This window comes from Crocodylus porosus, unplaced genomic scaffold (genome assembly GCF_001723895.1).
Source record: "Crocodylus porosus isolate Cpor-Errol unplaced genomic scaffold, CroPor_comp1, whole genome shotgun sequence".
NCBI lineage: Eukaryota > Metazoa > Chordata > Crocodylia > Crocodylidae > Crocodylus > Crocodylus porosus.
Genome location: NW_017728926.1, coordinates 1750458 through 1767391, shown reverse-complemented (window position 1 = coordinate 1767391; position 16934 = coordinate 1750458). Strand labels below are relative to the sequence as shown.

Sequence of the window (16934 nt, the reverse complement as noted above, 5' to 3'; positions counted from 1 at the left end):
GGGGCCACGGCGGCGCACGACGCGGCCGCCACCGGCAACCTGGCCTGTCTGCAGTGGCTGCTCGCCCAGGGAGGCTGCGGAGTTCAGGTGGGCGGCGCGTGGGCCCCGCGTGACGGCCCCACGGCGTGGTCGGGGTGGCCGCTCCGCGCGGGCACCCCGGGGGAGGCGGGTCCTGGGCCTCGGCGGCCCCCGCCGGTCTCTTCTGCCTAACGCGGGGGTGGCTCAACGGGCGCTGTCTGTGGTCCTGGCCCCCTACCCGAGTCCGGGACCACTGGGCCCGCTCCGCATCCTGCTCCGGGCAAGCCCCGGGTTTAGGCCCCCCGGGGTGTTGTTCTGTTTCTCCGGCCCGAGGACAGTGGGTCCCTGCCCATCCTGCCCTGCCCAGCCCAGGGTCCCAACTGAGAGGGAGCTGGAGCCCTTTGCTCCCAGGGTGCTGGCCCAGGGAGAGGGGGCTAGCGCAGGCCTGGACTTTCTGCAGCCCAGGGGGGCTGTAAATGCAAAGCTTTGGTTCACACGGGGCTCAGGGGCAATCAGGAGAGAGGAAGGGGCTGGAGCCTGCTGTGGGGGGGGGGAAGCTTTTGCAGGCAGGTAACAGTTGCCCCTGCAGAGCGGTCACTGAGGCAGAAATCCCTCAAGCCCCGGGGCTTCCTCCTGTCCCCAGGGGATTGGCAGTGCAGCTGGAGACCCCTGTTCTCTGCCTCTCTGTTACCCCAGGTCAGCAATGTGTGAACATGCAGCCAAGGACTGGGTGGGTCGGTGGGTGGGTTGGGTAGGTGGGTGTGAGTGAGTGAGGGAGGTGGCATCAGAGCAGGGACTCCAGCCAGCACCTGAAACAGTGTCCCGGGGGCAGGGGAAGGAGCACAAGGGGCTGCAGCAGTGTTTACAAGGGGTGTCTTGGCCCCAGCCTTGGTTCAGGTGGCACGTGCAATAGGCTGGGTCCTAAGACACTACCCAGCTTGCCCCAAGATGCTATCCAGCCTGGCCGGGCCCCTGTGCAGCTTGCAATACCAGGCAGCGTAGAACTGACTGGCTCCAGTTCAGCTTTCATTCCATATCTTGTGCATGTACATGCTACTGGCTTCAGTGGATGTTTGCCTGAGTCAGGACCTTGGGTTTGGCCCGAGTGTACACAAAAATAAAATACATGAAGGTAGGGTCCCCTCTGGAGCTCTGTCCTAACAGTACCAGATGCGTGGTTGCTAAGGCTGGGGGTTTGGCAAAGGTCTGTTGCAGCTCTGCTTGGTCACGAGGTCCAAGTTCAGTGGTCAAATTAAATGCTTGCCTCTGGGCTGTGGAAGATGGCTGGACAAGTTATTTTTGCATGGCCCAGACATCACTCAGCTTTGCTGAAGGCAAAGCCATCCAGACAAGATTACGCTTGCACTTCTTAACACACTTCTGGAGATGCCAGGCGACAGCGTAACTGGTGTCCAGCCTCCATGCCCCTGCTTTGGGAGTGGGAATGGGACTGTTCATAGCTTATGCAACCAACACCGGTGGGTTAGGGTTAAGCAGCCTCCAGGTGTAACTGAGAGGTGGAACCACGTGATGTTCTTGTGACTTGCAAAGAGGGAGGAAGGGGAGATGTTGGAGCAGAGAAGGCAGGCCCAGAACTGCGAGGAGCCACCTTGGGTAAGCTCCACTAGCTTGTTCATTTTGCCTTGAGCACAGCTGAATAAGATGAGTGTGTGGGATCCATGTGGCTCAGGGCTGAAGGCCTGGCCTCATGTGCTCCCACCATTCTGGCCACGCAGTGAAAAGCCAGCTTCCTCTGTGCATGAGCAACGGGGCAGTGGGATCCCATACCCGCTAATCGGCCTGTCTGAGCCTGGGAAGAACAAGTCATTGCCCAGCCATGATGCAGGAAGTATGTTACAGAGAGGACTGGCCCAGTCCCCAGCCGGCTCATCTTAGATGGCATAGGTTCCTGGGATAGGCAGCAAGTGTCAGTGGGGGAACATGTGTTCCCTTACAGTGCAAAAGAGCAAGGCTTTCCACGGGCTTTTGGTTGATGAGTGACTTTGGCTTTCACACAGGCGTGCTTCCACACACACAACAGCTCGGACCTCCACAGCTAGGTCCTAGTCACACCCTCTGTGCTTGTGGCTGAGGTGGTGGCACAAAGCCACAGGGCAACTTCCCCCTCCAGCACATCCCTGTGCTGGAGGAACTGGCAGGAGCCCCACCCACCCAGCACTGTAGCCATAGTGATGCAGAGGGGCTGAAGCAGGGCTGAGCCTCCAGTCATTACTTCCCATGCAGTGGGTCAGGGCTGTGGGCCCAGACGGCCTCACAACAGTGAGTGGGATCTTTCCCTTTGCTGCCTCTGCACCAGCTGCTGGCTGCTTTGCCCTGTGCTGCTATAGCATCTCTCCATCCTTCCCTTCTCCTATTGAGTATCTCCCCTGAGGCTTCCCTTCCCGCCTGCATGTGGGCTGCTGAGAGCTTTTGTCCATCCACTGTTTATAGGCAGCACCAGCCTAGTCTTACAGCCTCCAGTACCCTGCCCCACACATCCCAAAAGGGTGTGGGCCCAGCTGCATGTGCCCACATGCGCTGTGTCCCTTCAGCAGGATGGGGCCCTAACTGCCTCCTGTTCACTACCTGCAGGACACAGACAGTTCTGGTGCCACTGTCCTGCACCTTGCAGCCCGCTTTGGTCACCATGAAGTAATAGACTGGCTGCTGCGCTTTGGAGGCAGCAACACCCTGGCAGCCACAGACACAGGAGCCTTGCCTGTTCACTATGCTGCAGCCAAAGGAGACTTCCCTTCACTGCGACTTCTCCTGGGACACTCTCCAAGGTAAGAGGAATTCCCTTCTTGTGTGTATGTGTGTGTGTGTGTTTGCAGGGGCCGGGAGTGGGGGGAGTACAGTATTCATTCTTTGTTCTTTTGTGTTTGTTGCCTGGGATAGGATAGCTAGGGGGACTTGGTCATTCTGGTCTTCAGTTTATGCATAACAGAGGTGGCCCCAGAATACAAGCTGCAGTTTCCACATGGCTAAAAGCCTCTCACAATTTTGTATATTCGCCCTCCTGCCTTGTAGCATTGTTGATTTGCTGAGCAATGGCTGCAGTTTCTTAGAAAGCTCCAAGTGTGCTGAGTAGACTTCCCTTTTTGCACTTTACCTCCTTCCTGCTGCTGTCTGAGTGCAAGGAAAGCATGCCAGGGGCTTTCCCGCATAGTGGTGAGTTCTTAGTATTTGCTTTGAGAATCTCATCTCGCAGGCCTTAGCTGTGGCTTTGTTGAAGCAGGGGCGTTGTTGCTGAAGCAGGTGGGAAACTCGAGCTAACAAAGGAGGGCCACCCGTATGACTAGGGGCCTGGAGGATAGGCGCTATGAGGAGAGACTCCAGGATCCAGGCCTATTCAGTCTGAGTAAGAGAAGACTGAGAGGCGACTTGATAGCCATCTACAAGTACATTAGGGGCAAGCATCAAGATCTAGGGGAGCAATTCTTCAGGAAGGCACCTCAAGGGAGGATGAGGGCCAATGGGCACAAGCTAATTGGGGGAAAATTTAGGCTGAACATAAGAAAAAACTTTTTTCTGTAAGGGTTACCAGAATCTGGAACACACTGCCAGCAGAGGTGGTGCAGTCACCATCCTTGGATATGTTCAAGATGAGGCTGGATAAGTATCTTGTTGAGCTTGTTTGAGCCCAATAACTTCTTGCCCCTGGCAGGGGACTGGACTTGATCTTGCAGGTTCTTCATTCTACGATTCTGTGACATGGTTGTGAATGGCCAATGGGAAGGCAGAACCAATTTGCACCTGTAAATATTGACTTGAGGTTGTTAGCTATTGTTTGGCCCCTAGAAATTGGTTGTCTGTGCACCATAATGCAGGAGGTTCTAGCTGTAGGAGCTGGTTGTTTGCCTCCTGGCACCTGCCACCAAAGTTGTGCTTGTAGAAACTGGGTACAAAACACTTCCAAAGTCGCATCCTCTAGATGGGGGCTTGAGAAAGGAGATAGGCCCAGTGCACGGTTGGCATCAGTTCATTACCATCCTGCCCGCTTGGTTTTCCTTGCTGTTTTAATTTTCAAGTGATACGCAGACTCTTCAAATTACTTGCTGAACCAAACCTAATCACTTGCTGGCCCCAGCCCTGGGCCTTGTCAATGAGTAGCTTTATTTAGGGGGTGGGTTTTCTGGGGAGAACAAAGTTGCTTTCCTGCCCATGCCTCTGCAGTGCTAGCAGAGTGGGGCAGCCCATATCACTTCCATAGGACACCTCAGGGATGCAGCCTGCGGAGGCTGCTGTCAGCCCGGCTCTCATTTGTAACACCAGCACTTTCTCCTGCTATGACAGCTTTATCACAGCAGGGAAGCAAGTGCCTGCTCTCCATTATCTTGGCAACAAAGGGGGCAAGGCTGCGCATTAACTCCTGATGGAAATATGGCTCCCTGTTGCAGCCAGTGCTGATGAGGGTTTGTTCATGGGGCTCTTGGAGCTGGTGATAACACAGCCACTTTTGTCTGAGCTGTTGTTATGTAAATCACTCAGCCTGCCTACTGGAGAGACAGGGCTGCTCAAACATGCACAGAGATGCCCATGCCCACTTGGTTGCAGCACGGCAGGATCACTGGCTCATAAGGGGGCCATGCACCCCCAGGCCTCCACTTTTGGCCCAGGATGCCAGCCAGAAGCCAGACTACATTCCTTGCTGGCACCAGCCCCCTTAGCTCCATAGAGTCATGCCCACATCTATGGGTGGCATTCCCCTGTGGGCAGACAGCCCAAGGCCCAAAAAGACATGCATTCCCCATGAGCCTCAGGGTTTAATACTCACCTCGGTGATTACAATGCTTAAGACAGCCATTCCGAACGGACAGGGAGAACTGCCCTCTGAGCAGCCTCCAAGTTCAGGGTGGGATGCACTGAGACCCCTGCCTAGCCTGCTGGGGAGGTGGGTGCCTAGGCCAGACCTATAGCAAGGAACAGGTATAATGTCATCAGGGGTGAGGGAAGCAGGTCAATTAAACCTGGGGAGCTATACCCAGCAGATTACCAAGCTCTAAGCTGCTTTCCATGATGGGCTGCAGGACAGGGTTATTAATAACCCTCATGGTAATCAGTGTCCCACGTACACATTATATTGTCCTAGGAAGAGCCAGGAAGCCCCCATAATCTAAGCAAATGGACAAGGAAGAGAAGAAGCCAAATGGTTGATAGGAATGGTGTTATGGGCACTCAGCACTGTGTCTGTGGCCACAAGCCTCTCCTTCAGCCACAGCACCTCACATCAGGCAGCCCCCAGGCCACAGGAAGAGCAAAGCCAACCGTGTCCAATTAGCTCTAGCCTGACCTGCAAATACAAACCCTGTTGCTTGCAGTAAGGCACTTACCAAATGTGCTAGAGATGGAGACCATCAGTGGCTAAACTCACCAGTTTTCCCAGGCCTATTTGGGGGTTTTGGCTGGACCTGGCTCAGCCATTTGATGCCCCAGGCTGGCTCCTTGCAGAAAAAGCAGAGCTCACTCAAAGGCTGGCTGGCTGGGAGGCTGAGGTGGCAACCCCCAGCACCAAGTGAGGCTGGAGCATGCACAGACGTCAGGTGCACAGAGCGGCTTCCTGTGTTAATCCAGGGGAGAGGCCAGGCAGTGTGGGCAGGTATAGCATGGAGGCAGTGCTAAGGGTGCTTGGCTGCACAGCACCCAGCCATCACCCAGGCCCAGCACCTGGGTCATTCCCAGCCCAGCTGTTATGATGACAGGTGCTTTGGAAATACAAATAGAGATCAACAGATGTTGAGTTTATTGCTGGGTCATTCTGGTACCATCTTCTCTCTAGTGGTTGAAGTTCGGAGGAGGTGGGGAGGATAGTCTCATCCTGTCCCCCATACTCCTGCTCCCAGGCCACCCCATCCTGCAGCCTCTTTTCTGTGAGTTTTTGTGTCCTGCTTCTCTTAGCATCAGCTGACTGCTGTCAATAGGCTCACGTGTGAGTTTTCAGAGTACCCTGATTTCTGGAGAGATACTTTTAGGGGGTTACTCTCTCAGGGATTGGGTGTGAAACAGCTCACAGCTACTGGTTAGCTGAGGCCTTGACCAGCAAGAGGTGTTACGCATAGTATAGGGCCTGATCTTTTTTTTTTCAGAGTGTGTGTGTGTACATAGAGTTATATATATACACATCTTCTATCATAAACTTTCCATTGCATCCAATGTCCAAGTCCCACATTGGGGTTTATACTCTCAGTTCATTTATAATCCTTGTTGCTGTCACTTCCGCTGCAGCTTATTCTGATGCTGTCTTCCTCGCTATCTTCAGGTCCAGCTGCATCACTGTTCTCTTCATTCTCCCTGACATTTTTTTTTTAAAAATAATGTGTGTGTGTGTGTCTATCTATATAGATAGACAGACAGATAGATAACTACATATATATAGTTATATATATATACATCTTCTATCATAAACTTTCCATCGTGCCCTTAAACCACATCAAGAAACCCATGCAAACACGCACCTGTTACAATAAACACACCTGCTCCCTTGCACCCCCACTTGCTCCCCTTCCCTAACCCAATTGCAGTCCCTTAGTCCAAGCTGTGATTTGGGGTTTATATTCTCAGTTCATTCCCTTTCCTTGTCACTGTCAATGTTACAGTCACTTCCATTGGTGCCTGACCTGCAGCCTGCTGGCCTCTCAAGGCCCCTCCTGCTCCCTGCCCCCTCCTGCTGCTCTGAGCACCAGGGCTGTGGTGAGGGAGTGGAAAATACATAAAGGGATGCTAGAGAGTATTAGAGTCTAATAATTAGACAAGGCCCAGGCAGGGCTTCTGGCATCAGAGTCCCATGGCTACTTAAGTTCTGCTGTCTGATAGAGAATGCATGATCCTGCTTTGAGGCAAGGGAACATAACCAAAGGTTCCTCTCTTCATCATGAACATGAACATTCCCGTTCCACCTCGTGCACTGCAGGTGGGGGCTGAAGGGCAGATGTCATAACACAAGGGTTTACCTTCGCTGCTCTCACACAAGTACAGTTCTTTATTGTCCAGGCACCTCAGACCCCTGGTTTACAATCCTAACCCATGACTGCAGTTGCCCCAGTGATTCCTGTCCCTGTGCCTCTGCTGTATATTTGCATAACTACAAAACAGCCTCAATGGCATTTAGCCCTTGGAGCAGCCATGGACTGGTCAACTGTGGTCATACACACCTGTTCTTGCTCACACAGAGCAGGCATGCTTGCAAGCCATGGACTGGGGAGAGAAGCTGTTGCTCATGCCTTGAGCTGGCCAGTCCATAGTTTCTGTCATAGTGCTCCAGTCAGTGTCCCCATGGGCTGGAAGTGGGGCTACCAGGGACTCGCCTGCATACTTGGGCTTGCATGAAGACACCACCAAGCAGACTTTGCAGCAGAGCCCTTCTCCACCCCCCACCCGCCATGAGGGATGAAGGGTTAATGCTCAGGCCAGAGGGAAGCATGCACAGAGGAAGGGGCAAACTGGAAAAAGAGACAAGCGCTGCAGAGTGACTTCAGTGCAGGGTGGCTGTTGCAAACAAAGCTCACACCTCGCATGCTGGAAGCATGTAACAGCTCAATACTCCTTGCCAGCTGGGGGGTGGTGGGGCAGGCTTAGTTTAGCTGCAGGATACCCAGCAAAGCCTACATGAGTGAGAGGACAGAAACCCTGCTGAGCTCTGGGAAGAGCTCTCCTGGACCCCCAGCCAATGAGCCCAGCAGAGAATGGGACCTGGAATTTTGCTAAGCAGGCTTTTAATTAAACTACATCTGAGTCACAGCCCTGGCAGTTTAATTTTATGCGTCTCCTGCAGTTACTTTTGCTGTGCTCACCTACCCTCTTTAGTTAAGAAATCCCATGAATTATTTACTCCTGGGTAAGATCTCTCTGTTCACAGAACCTCCTGCTTGCTGCATGAGGCGGGCTCCATTTCAGCCCTTTGAAATTCTATCTCTGATCCTGCAGGTACCAGCTACCTGGCAGTATATGGCTACTGCAGCATTAGTTCAACTTTGAAGTGCAAGTGAGAGTGTGTGTGTGTGGGGGGGGGGGGGAGGGAGAAGGTGGCAAAAATAACTGGGTTAAACTAAAAGATCTGGTTGCAAAGCCTTAAAATGTAGGCAATGCTAGAAAGCAGGCTGCCAGTTGTAGGAGATAGTTACAGGCCCCTCTCATCTGGGGTTCCCCATACATTCTCCTACCCACTTCAGTTTGTTCCTCTGCTTCTCATGCTTTTTGCCTTGTGTTGCATCCCTGTTTCTCACCCCTTGGTGTGCAGGGTGAGCGCTTGCCGCTTCTCCTTCAGGCTACATGGGTGCTGGGAGGGAAAGTGCTGGCAGCTCAGGCAAATGAGCTTCCCTACTTCCTGGCTATTGTCCCATGGAAGCTGAGCTGTGCGGGCTTAGGAAAACTGCCTGCACAGGATGCAGCCCCTAACAGTGAGTAAGCCCTGCCCCAGTGCAACACCTTTCCAACTCTCCCATGCTCAAGTGCAGCATTCTTGCCTGCATGTAGCCTCCACAGTGCAACATGTTCCAGGTTTATTCCTTACCTTTGTACAAAAACCATGCACAAAAACCTTGTGAACAGGGCCATAGCAGCTTCTGGCAACCAAGGGGCGCTGCCACAGGAGGAGCCCGGGCCATGGCTTCGTGGGGAACATGCACATGCAGTCTGGCTTGCATGGAACAGTGGTGTAAGGATGGAGTACACTCGCTGCAGGCCAGGTTGTGGTTGCACTCCCACAGGTCTGAGCCAAGCACGTGCAGATAGGGCTGTCCAGCCTCTGCATTTGGCTGGAACTAGGGGTGTTCCACAGGACAGCGCAAGGTGCCACTCAGACCACAAGGTATTAAATACATAACAGCTTTCTTCTGGTCTCCTGGGCTTGCACTGAGTGCCTTTGCTAGGGATCCTGGCATCTCCTCCACCTGTCCCATTGCACAGGACGAAGCCTGCACAACAAGAACCAGGTTACTGGCCACTGTGAGCTCTGGCTGGCTGGCTTCCCTGTGCTTGGTTCAGGTGCCTGTGTGCTGGAGAACCAGGCACTGCAGAATTCTGCAGCCAGCTACTCACATGGCATTGGCCAGTTCCCCATGGTGTTTATGTAGCATCCATCCCTGAGGGTCCTGCCACTGAGCAAACCTCCAGTCTGTTTAGGCCTAGACATGGGCCAAAGGTTCCCCCTGTCTCTACTGGATCCCTTCCCTGTCCCTGGAACCCCCCTGCAAAGCTGGTCCTTGTGCAGATCATGACACATCAAGAGCCACTCACTGCAGCCAACAGGTGGGTACCGGCCAAAGTGGCATGGAAGTAACCTTGCCTATCCAGCCACTAGACCGCATCTCGAACCTCCACAGCCACCTCTTATCCACATGCTGTGGCCAGGCCTGCAGACTGTATTAAACCTTAGTGGCTAAATTAATGTAATTGGCATTACGGACAGCAGTGGCCTAGGGCTGACAGGCTGATGGACGCCAGCCACTGGAGGCTCCATCTGGGCAAGGCTGAGGACATTCTCTGCAGCACTCCTAATACTGCCCCTAATCTGCATCTCTTAAACCCGATCACTGCCACAGGCTTTGCCTTATTAATTCTTAATCAGCTTGGCGAATGGCAATCAATGGTAACCAGTGCCGTTTTCCATCCTGCATTGTTTGTTGGGATTGCTATGGCAACCAGTGGCAGCCAACCTCTAGTCAGCTAGTCTGGGGAAACTAATACAGACACACAGGAGGCAGGGCTCTTGCTCCGCATCCCTGCAGCCAGTTGGTCTGGTGAGGCAGGAGGGTGTAGGGGGACCATTGCAAAGTCTGCTGCCAGGCCAAAGGATAAACAGTGATCCTCTTCAGGAGAACTCAGTGCAAACTCCCTGCCTTCCCTTGCAACTTCCTGTCCGTCTGTCTCGCCAATAGTTTCCTTCTCTTTCTGCAGCTGCCCTTTCCCTAGCTCCATGCAGTTTCCCTGGCACCAAAGCTGAGATTCCAGCTAGCACTAGGCTAGAGGAATGCAGACCCTAGGCTCCAGGGCCAGGGGTGATGGCAGGACAAGGGGCACAGCCTGAGCTGAGAGAAAGTGTGAAGCCAAATCTCAGCAAAGTGCAGGGAGGAAGTTGAGTTCCTGGGGAGCTGTAGGCTGAGCCACAGCGTAAGTCTAGCTCCACAGACCCAGTGTGGGTTGGTCCCTGCCCTGTCTGGGCACTACAGTCTCAGACACTCTCCCCTGGCAGTTACAACCATGTCAGCTCTGGCTGGAGGCAGCACCACCACCCGTGGGCCCTAGGGCTGAGAACATGGTGCATGTCCAAGTTAAGAGAGGCAGATCAGGGCCAGACACTGCATGGCAGCCAGGAGGGCTTCCAGCACTTCTGCCCTTCCCACTTACTGCTGGGGTGAGTGCCTGGGGCAGGCAAGAATCCCCTCAGCTGCAGATGCCCTTAATCCTGGGATGCTCCCTAGCTCTGCACACTTGAGTCTCAAGCTATGGTCCATAGGCAGCAGCAGCCTTCAGTGGGGAGGCCTCAGTTCTTTGACATGCACCTGCCTGTCCCACCATGCTGCAAGCCCCTTTGCTGGTGGGACAGTGCTAACCCCACCACTTGCTTGGGTCTTGGCCCCACCACTGTCACCAACTGCAGTGACAGGCAGCATTGTCCTTGTGCCTTTGGTGCTATCTGAGCCCCAACACAATAGAGCAGATCTGGGGAGTGATGATTTAAGGGGGCCCACTGAGCTTGGGAGAAGGGACAGGCTGTAAATTGTGTAGCAATAGCAAGCTTCAGCTGCTGGCATGTCCCCAACGGGGTGTGGAGATATAGCTTATCAGGATGGCAGCAGGCCCAAGGGCTAGAAGTGAGAGCAGCTTCAACCTGTAAGGGAGCATGCTGATGTGGCAGAAGGAGGGCATCATGGAGGGGTACAGCTGTACAGCCATGTCTCCACCACAGCGCTCAAGCACAGGGGCTGGGTCCAGCAGCCCCTGGACCTGAGCAGTACATTAATTTACATACTTACCCAAAGCTCCTTGCAGAAGTCCCCCTCAGCTCCCTCGGGCACTAGCAGTGCCTGCTCCCAGCCCTCTCCAGCTCGCATGGCTGCATTGCTTGCACTCCAGCCGCAGGAGCACTGTGGAGCTTAGTCCCAGATGGAGCCTGTGGTGCTTGGCAGTGCTCCACAACCTGGCTAGGGTCTGTGGCCTGTTAAGCTGAGGCAGCAGGACTGTTTGATTCCCAGGCCTGGTTCCACTGTCACTGCCACTGTCTACCACAGGCATACCCCCTCCAGATGCCAGCAGTGAGAGGTCTGGGCCCAGGCTTTCCCTGACCAGGGTGAACCCACAATCCAGGGTCCATGGGGTAGCTCTGAAGGGCTTGTACCAGCCAGGTATAACAGACAGCCCAGACCCCTCCAGTTAGCGCCAGCAGCTGGTGCAGAGACCACTGGGGCCAATCCTGAGGCCCCACCATCTGGCCCAGCACTTTGCCCACATGGCGGGCGGGGGGTGGGAATCCCACATCTCCAAGCTGCCTTACTGAAATTGATTAACAACCCATTGCCTTGTTCTGGAGTTGGAAAACCACTAATTATGAGCTTAAATATGCAACCATTCCTGTAATTAGCAGGTAATCAAGTCAAGTGCTATTATCTGTTCTACAATTACCAGGCAGAGGCTGACACATACAAGGCCAGGGGTCCCTCCTTGCCCCAGGCCTCCAGCCCCACTGTTGGGTCTGGGTACTCCCTGCCTCCACTTTCAAGCTGGGCACTGGGGCAGCCCCCAGCTGCAATGCCCATGGCACAGCTGTTCCAGCACAGTGCTCAGGTCTCACTTACGTGGTCTGGTACCTGATTGCTAAAGCACTAGGCAGAGGCAGCTGTGAGAGCAGGTGAGCAGCAGGCACTGGGGTGTGGGGTGGTCTGCAAGGAGAGAAAGGCTGGGGCTGTCAGCATCTCAGAATTGACAGGATCAATTATTAAGGGACTGGGACATATTTGAGAATGGCCTGGAGTGTTTATTGCTCTTTCAGAATGAAATATTTAACCATCTTATATAGGGTGGGCCCAAAGCAGAAGGAGCAGGAGCTGAGTGCATCTGGCTGTCTGAGAAGCTCAGCCCCAGGGCTGAGTTGTGCTTGGTGGGGCTCAGCTGAGCCCCAGGAATTTCAGCACCAAGGACTTGGCCTTGAGTTCTTTGCTGCTCTGTATTGCATGGCCTCTTTGGTGCTGGAAAACGGGTCTGTCTGCCCTGTGTCCCAGCCAATGAACCCACAGAGCCCAAGGGGGGCTGTGAGGGCAGGCCTGGCTCCTTGTCTGTATTACCTACTTAACTGCCTTCAGTAGGCAGGCCCTGCCTTCATACCTCCAGGCTCAGACCCCTCACCAGGCCCCAGCTGCCCCACTCCTGCCGTACCAGGCAGGCCTCCTGCTTCATGCAAACACCCCTTCCTTTTTATCTCTTCCCTTGTCTCCAGTGAGCAGGGCCTGCTGCCACCTCCCTGTGTTTATTGGTGCCTAAGCTGCTTATTGAACAATGCTGCGAAATGGCAGCGTCCAAAGGCAGCCGGAGGGAGGGAGGAGATTAGCCTAAGTGCCCTGATTAACTGTGACCTGCTGCAGAGTGTGTGACCAAGCAGGGAGTGTGTTGAGTGCTGGGGGAGCAGAGCAGGGTGGAGAGGCACTCCATGAGGTTGTCCCAGTGGTAATTAGCACCCATACCCTGCAGGGCCCAGGGGTGCTCAACAGTGCTGAGCTGATCCCATGCCCCACCCAGCACCATGGCTCTTGTTTAGCTCTGTGATGGGATGGGCAGGAATGTCCCTTATCACCCAAAGCACACTCCACACTGCCTGAGCTGAAGAGGCCATCCCACAAGCTGGCAGCTGTAGGAGGCTCTTACTCTAGGTAGCTGGTCATGAGGAGGTACCTGGCATGCTGCGCTGGTGCACTGTGCACAGGGGCTTGCCAGCGTGACTGGTTGAGGTGGACCAGGTAGGGGGGAAGGGCAATGCAGGGTGCCAGACAACCCACTGCCAGCCTGCCCTGCTCTCATTGCAGCACAGTTAGTGCACAGACCAAGAATGGTGCCACACCCCTCTACCTAGCCTGCCAGGAAGGCCACCTGGAGACTGTTCAGTACTTGGTGAAGGACTGCGCGGCTGATCCCCACACACGCGCCAATGATGGGATGACCCCCCTGCATGCCGCCGCCCAGATGGGCCACAACACGGTCATCGTCTGGCTGGTGAGTGCCCACCTAGACAGCACAGGCTGTGGGGCTGGCTGGTGGAAAAGTGCACTGAGGTCTGGACACCAGCCTCCCACTTCTGAGTGTCCCCTGAGGGCTAGGCTTTAGGAGGGATGGGACCTTTGGTCTGACTGTGGGCAGGCTCCTATTCAGGGAGTCTTATGGAGAATGAGGGGAAGCTCCTGGGGCGTGGCTGTCCCTGAGACTAGTGCGTCTGTGGGGGGCTTGCTGTGTTACCCACCCAGACAGTCCCAAGCCACTCACCCTCTCCCCTGCCTGCCCTCTGGCCTTTCACAGATGAGCTTCACGGACATCAGCCTCTCGGAGCAGGATGACGATGGTGCCACTGCCATGCACTTCGCGGCCAGCCGTGGCCATGCCAAAGTGCTGAGCTGGCTCCTGCTGCATGGGGGCGAGATCTGCACCGACGCCTGGGGTGGCACGCCCTTGCATGATGCAGCTGAGAATGGGGAGCTGGAGGTCAGCAGGGCAGGGGTGGGGGCACAGCCATGCTGGGAGATGGGGACAGGCCTGTCCTAACAGCACCTGGGCTCTGGAGGGCACAAGGGCCTGCATCAGGGTTGAAGCGGGGGGGTGGTCTTCAGGGAAAAGCCCGTGGCAGGGCAGAGCAGGGCAGGGAGGGATGGGGACATCCTGCCTTGAAACAACAGCTCTGCCCTCTGTAGCGCAACGGTGTGGACCTGCCGCATGCAGCATTCTCGCAGCAGGGCCTAGTCCCACACTGCCTTGGGTGACAGCCTGAAGGCAGGTGTCCTGCTGGGCCCTCCCTTATCCAGTTATCCCTCTTGTCATCTCCTTCCAGTGCTGCCAGATCCTCGTTGTGAATGGCGTTAACCTGGGGGTGCGGGACCACGATGGCTATACAGCTGCCGATCTCGCCGACTACAATGGGCACAACCACTGTGCCAAGTACCTCCGCACTGTTGAGAACATGGTAGGGCACCCTGCCAACACCTTCCTAACTCCCACCTGGGCTGGGCATAGGGCAGGTGCTACGCTGGGAATGAGAGGGAAAAGCCAGAGTAGAATGCAGGTGGGGACAAGCCCACTCAGCATGGTGATCCAGGGGGCAGCAGGCTGCAGGTGCAGTGCACAGCACGGTCCTTCACTGGGTTTCTGCCAGCCCATTGGTTTCCTTGGCTTTCGTGATACCCAGGGCAGCTGGTCTGCTAGTGCCTTGCTGACTGCCTCCAGGTACCATTTTGCTGCATGCTGTTGCTAGAGGTTGGTGCATGCCACTCCCACCCCAAAAGCTGGGCCCTGCTGTGCTGCAAGGGAGGGAACAGGTCATTAGGCTGCAGCTGAGCAGCGCTGGTTCTGCGTTTCCTGCTACCGCTCAACTCTGACAGACTGGGGCTCCAGGGATGCCTTGTCCCAGAATGGTGTTCCCTTGGGCTCCTTCATTATGAGAACTGGTGAACACAAGGCAGCTGGAGCCACCAGGTAATGAATGCAGCTGGGATGCCCTGAATAGCTGGGATGCCTGCAATGGCCCCCAGGGAGAGCAGGGCTGCAGTATGTAATGAGCTCAACAAGTGTTTGTGCCACAGCAGGCCCCTAAGCACAAAACGACCTGGTGAGGCAGGAGCAGGGGCAGCACGAGTCCCATCTCCCAGCTCTGGGGGGGCTTCAGGAATAGGCCAGAGAGCTCCTGCTGTAGGGGCTGCAGCCAGACAGGGGCTGGCAGGTTCATCCTAGGGTCAGCTGCTGAGATGGAAGGGGGCAGCCACAACTGGAAGAGGGCTGGGCAGCTCACAGACATGGAAATTGTTTAGGGAAAGGAAATGCTGGTTTCACTCTTCATTCACCCACTTACAAATGCACATGCATGGCTCCCAGGGCCCAGCATAGTGTGTGTCAGTGTAGCCATGCCCCTGTGACTCCAAACTCCTTTATCCAGACCCTTGCACAACATGCCCTGGCTCAGGTCCTGACTCCCAGACCTGAGTGATAAAGCACTTCCTTGGGGCTTTCAGGTATCTCTGAGCTGGACCCTCCCTAGTCCTGTGCGCGCTCACACTAATGGAGTGCATGGACTCCACAGCTGTTTCACTTGGGGACCAAGTGGAGAGGTGCCCCCAGGTCCTTCTGCTGGCAATAAGACAGTCCAGCCAATTCCATGTAGAAGAGCCACTGGGCCAAACTTATCAGGATTTAACACACTGCCTGTTGGACCTGCAGAGCATGGAGCACCGTGTCCTGTCCCGCGACCCCTCCGCTGATCTGGAGCTCAAGCAGCCTGACTCAGGCATGTCATCGCCCAACACCACTATGTCAGCTCAACAGGCTCACTTTGACATCGGGTCACCCACCAGCACCTTGTCCAACTATGACTCCTGCAACTCCAGCCAGTCCAGCACGGGCGAGAAGCGTGGCTGCCAGCATGCCAGCCAAGGCACCAGTAAGTCCCAGGATGCCCGTGCCCTGTGCTTGCAGTGACTGCCTTGGGATATGATGCAGACTTCTTGGGGCTCAGAGGGTGGCATGGGGGCAGGCATGGGCAAAGGAAGCATCCAGGGCCATGCATGCAACATAAAGGGAAAGCCATATGCAAATCACCTTCCTGGCCCTCCCACAGCCATGGTGTGTGGGGGGAGGCAGGGGGCGCAAGGGGCTGGTGCAGTAAAAGGAGCACTGGCTCATCATAGTAAAGCCAGTGGTTGTGCAACCAGATCCTGCCGCTTCCTGAGACCATGCAAAGAAGTCCCTTGAACTGCTGCCCTGCTGGCCAATCTGGTGCCACAGAAGATAGCACCCACTATGGGGATGTGGGGTGGAGGGTGCTGCTGTGGGTGGCAGCCAGTCAGGATGTAGGAATCTGCATATGGCACATCACTTCCGATCTCTCCATGGTCCGATTGGTTGAGCTGGTCTCACTACCCCTGCTCTGGGAATCCTGCAGCACTTTCTTTTCCCCTGCCCTTCTCAATCGCTTCTCAGCCTTTTGGCCCAGATCAAGTGCGGTCCCTGCACAGGGGCTTGAATGTGGGATTTCGGCCTCTTGTCTGCCAAGATCACCTTGAATGTCTTTGTGTAGTTAAGGGTGGAGACTTGTCCAATGCATTGTGGGCAGGCACCCCTATGAGAATCTACTATAGCCTCCCAATGGGAGGATCTTAGTTACATGCTTTATTTTTATGGAGACAGAGGATTTCTCCCAAGCTTGCTTCTTTGGGTTTTTTTGACTAAAGGAAAGTGAGACTTGGGGGCATCTGGAAGTCCAAGGCCTCCAAGCTCGTGGCCTGCACACAGGATGTCTGCCATGGATTTAGGAGTATCTGAAGCCCCAGGTGGTAGTGCCGCACAGACTTGAACCACTGAGCTCTGCTCAGTCAGTAGTATTCAGAACTGATTTGGCTAATTTGGCCTGAGGTATGAAATTAAAAAAACCACAATCTTGATGGGAAGGCACTGAGTGCAGGGCTGGGGACTGCCCCAGCACAGCAACAACAGGGGCCAGCAACAAAGCTCTCCTGGCCTGTGGCTGGCAGAGGAAGGGGCATGTCTAGCCAGGTGCAGATTGTGCTGCCAGGCAGGGCGCCTTGCCTGTGGTGCCTGTCCAGCTCCCCCTTTGTCTTAGTCAAGGAGTGCAGAAATGAGTCTTCATTCCTGGGACCTCAGTGCCTGCCAGGGAAATAGAACTGCTCCCAGTGCAGCCTTGCAGGGAAAGACATGCCAGGACCTGCTCTCCT

General features: G+C 55.0%; 1 protein-coding gene across 1 annotated transcript in view; it reads left to right on the top strand.

Moving 5' to 3' along the window:
* Positions 1-16934, top strand: part of ESPN (espin) — a 47357-nt gene that overhangs the window by 4903 nt on the left and 25520 nt on the right. Inside the window, exons 5-10 of the mRNA XM_019541694.1 lie at positions 2-87; positions 2611-2804; positions 13032-13218; positions 13519-13701; positions 14045-14176; positions 15424-15643. Of these exons, the coding sequence (XP_019397239.1) occupies positions 2-87; positions 2611-2804; positions 13032-13218; positions 13519-13701; positions 14045-14176; positions 15424-15643 (1002 nt within the window). The remainder of the gene's footprint in view (position 1; positions 88-2610; positions 2805-13031; positions 13219-13518; positions 13702-14044; positions 14177-15423; positions 15644-16934) is intronic.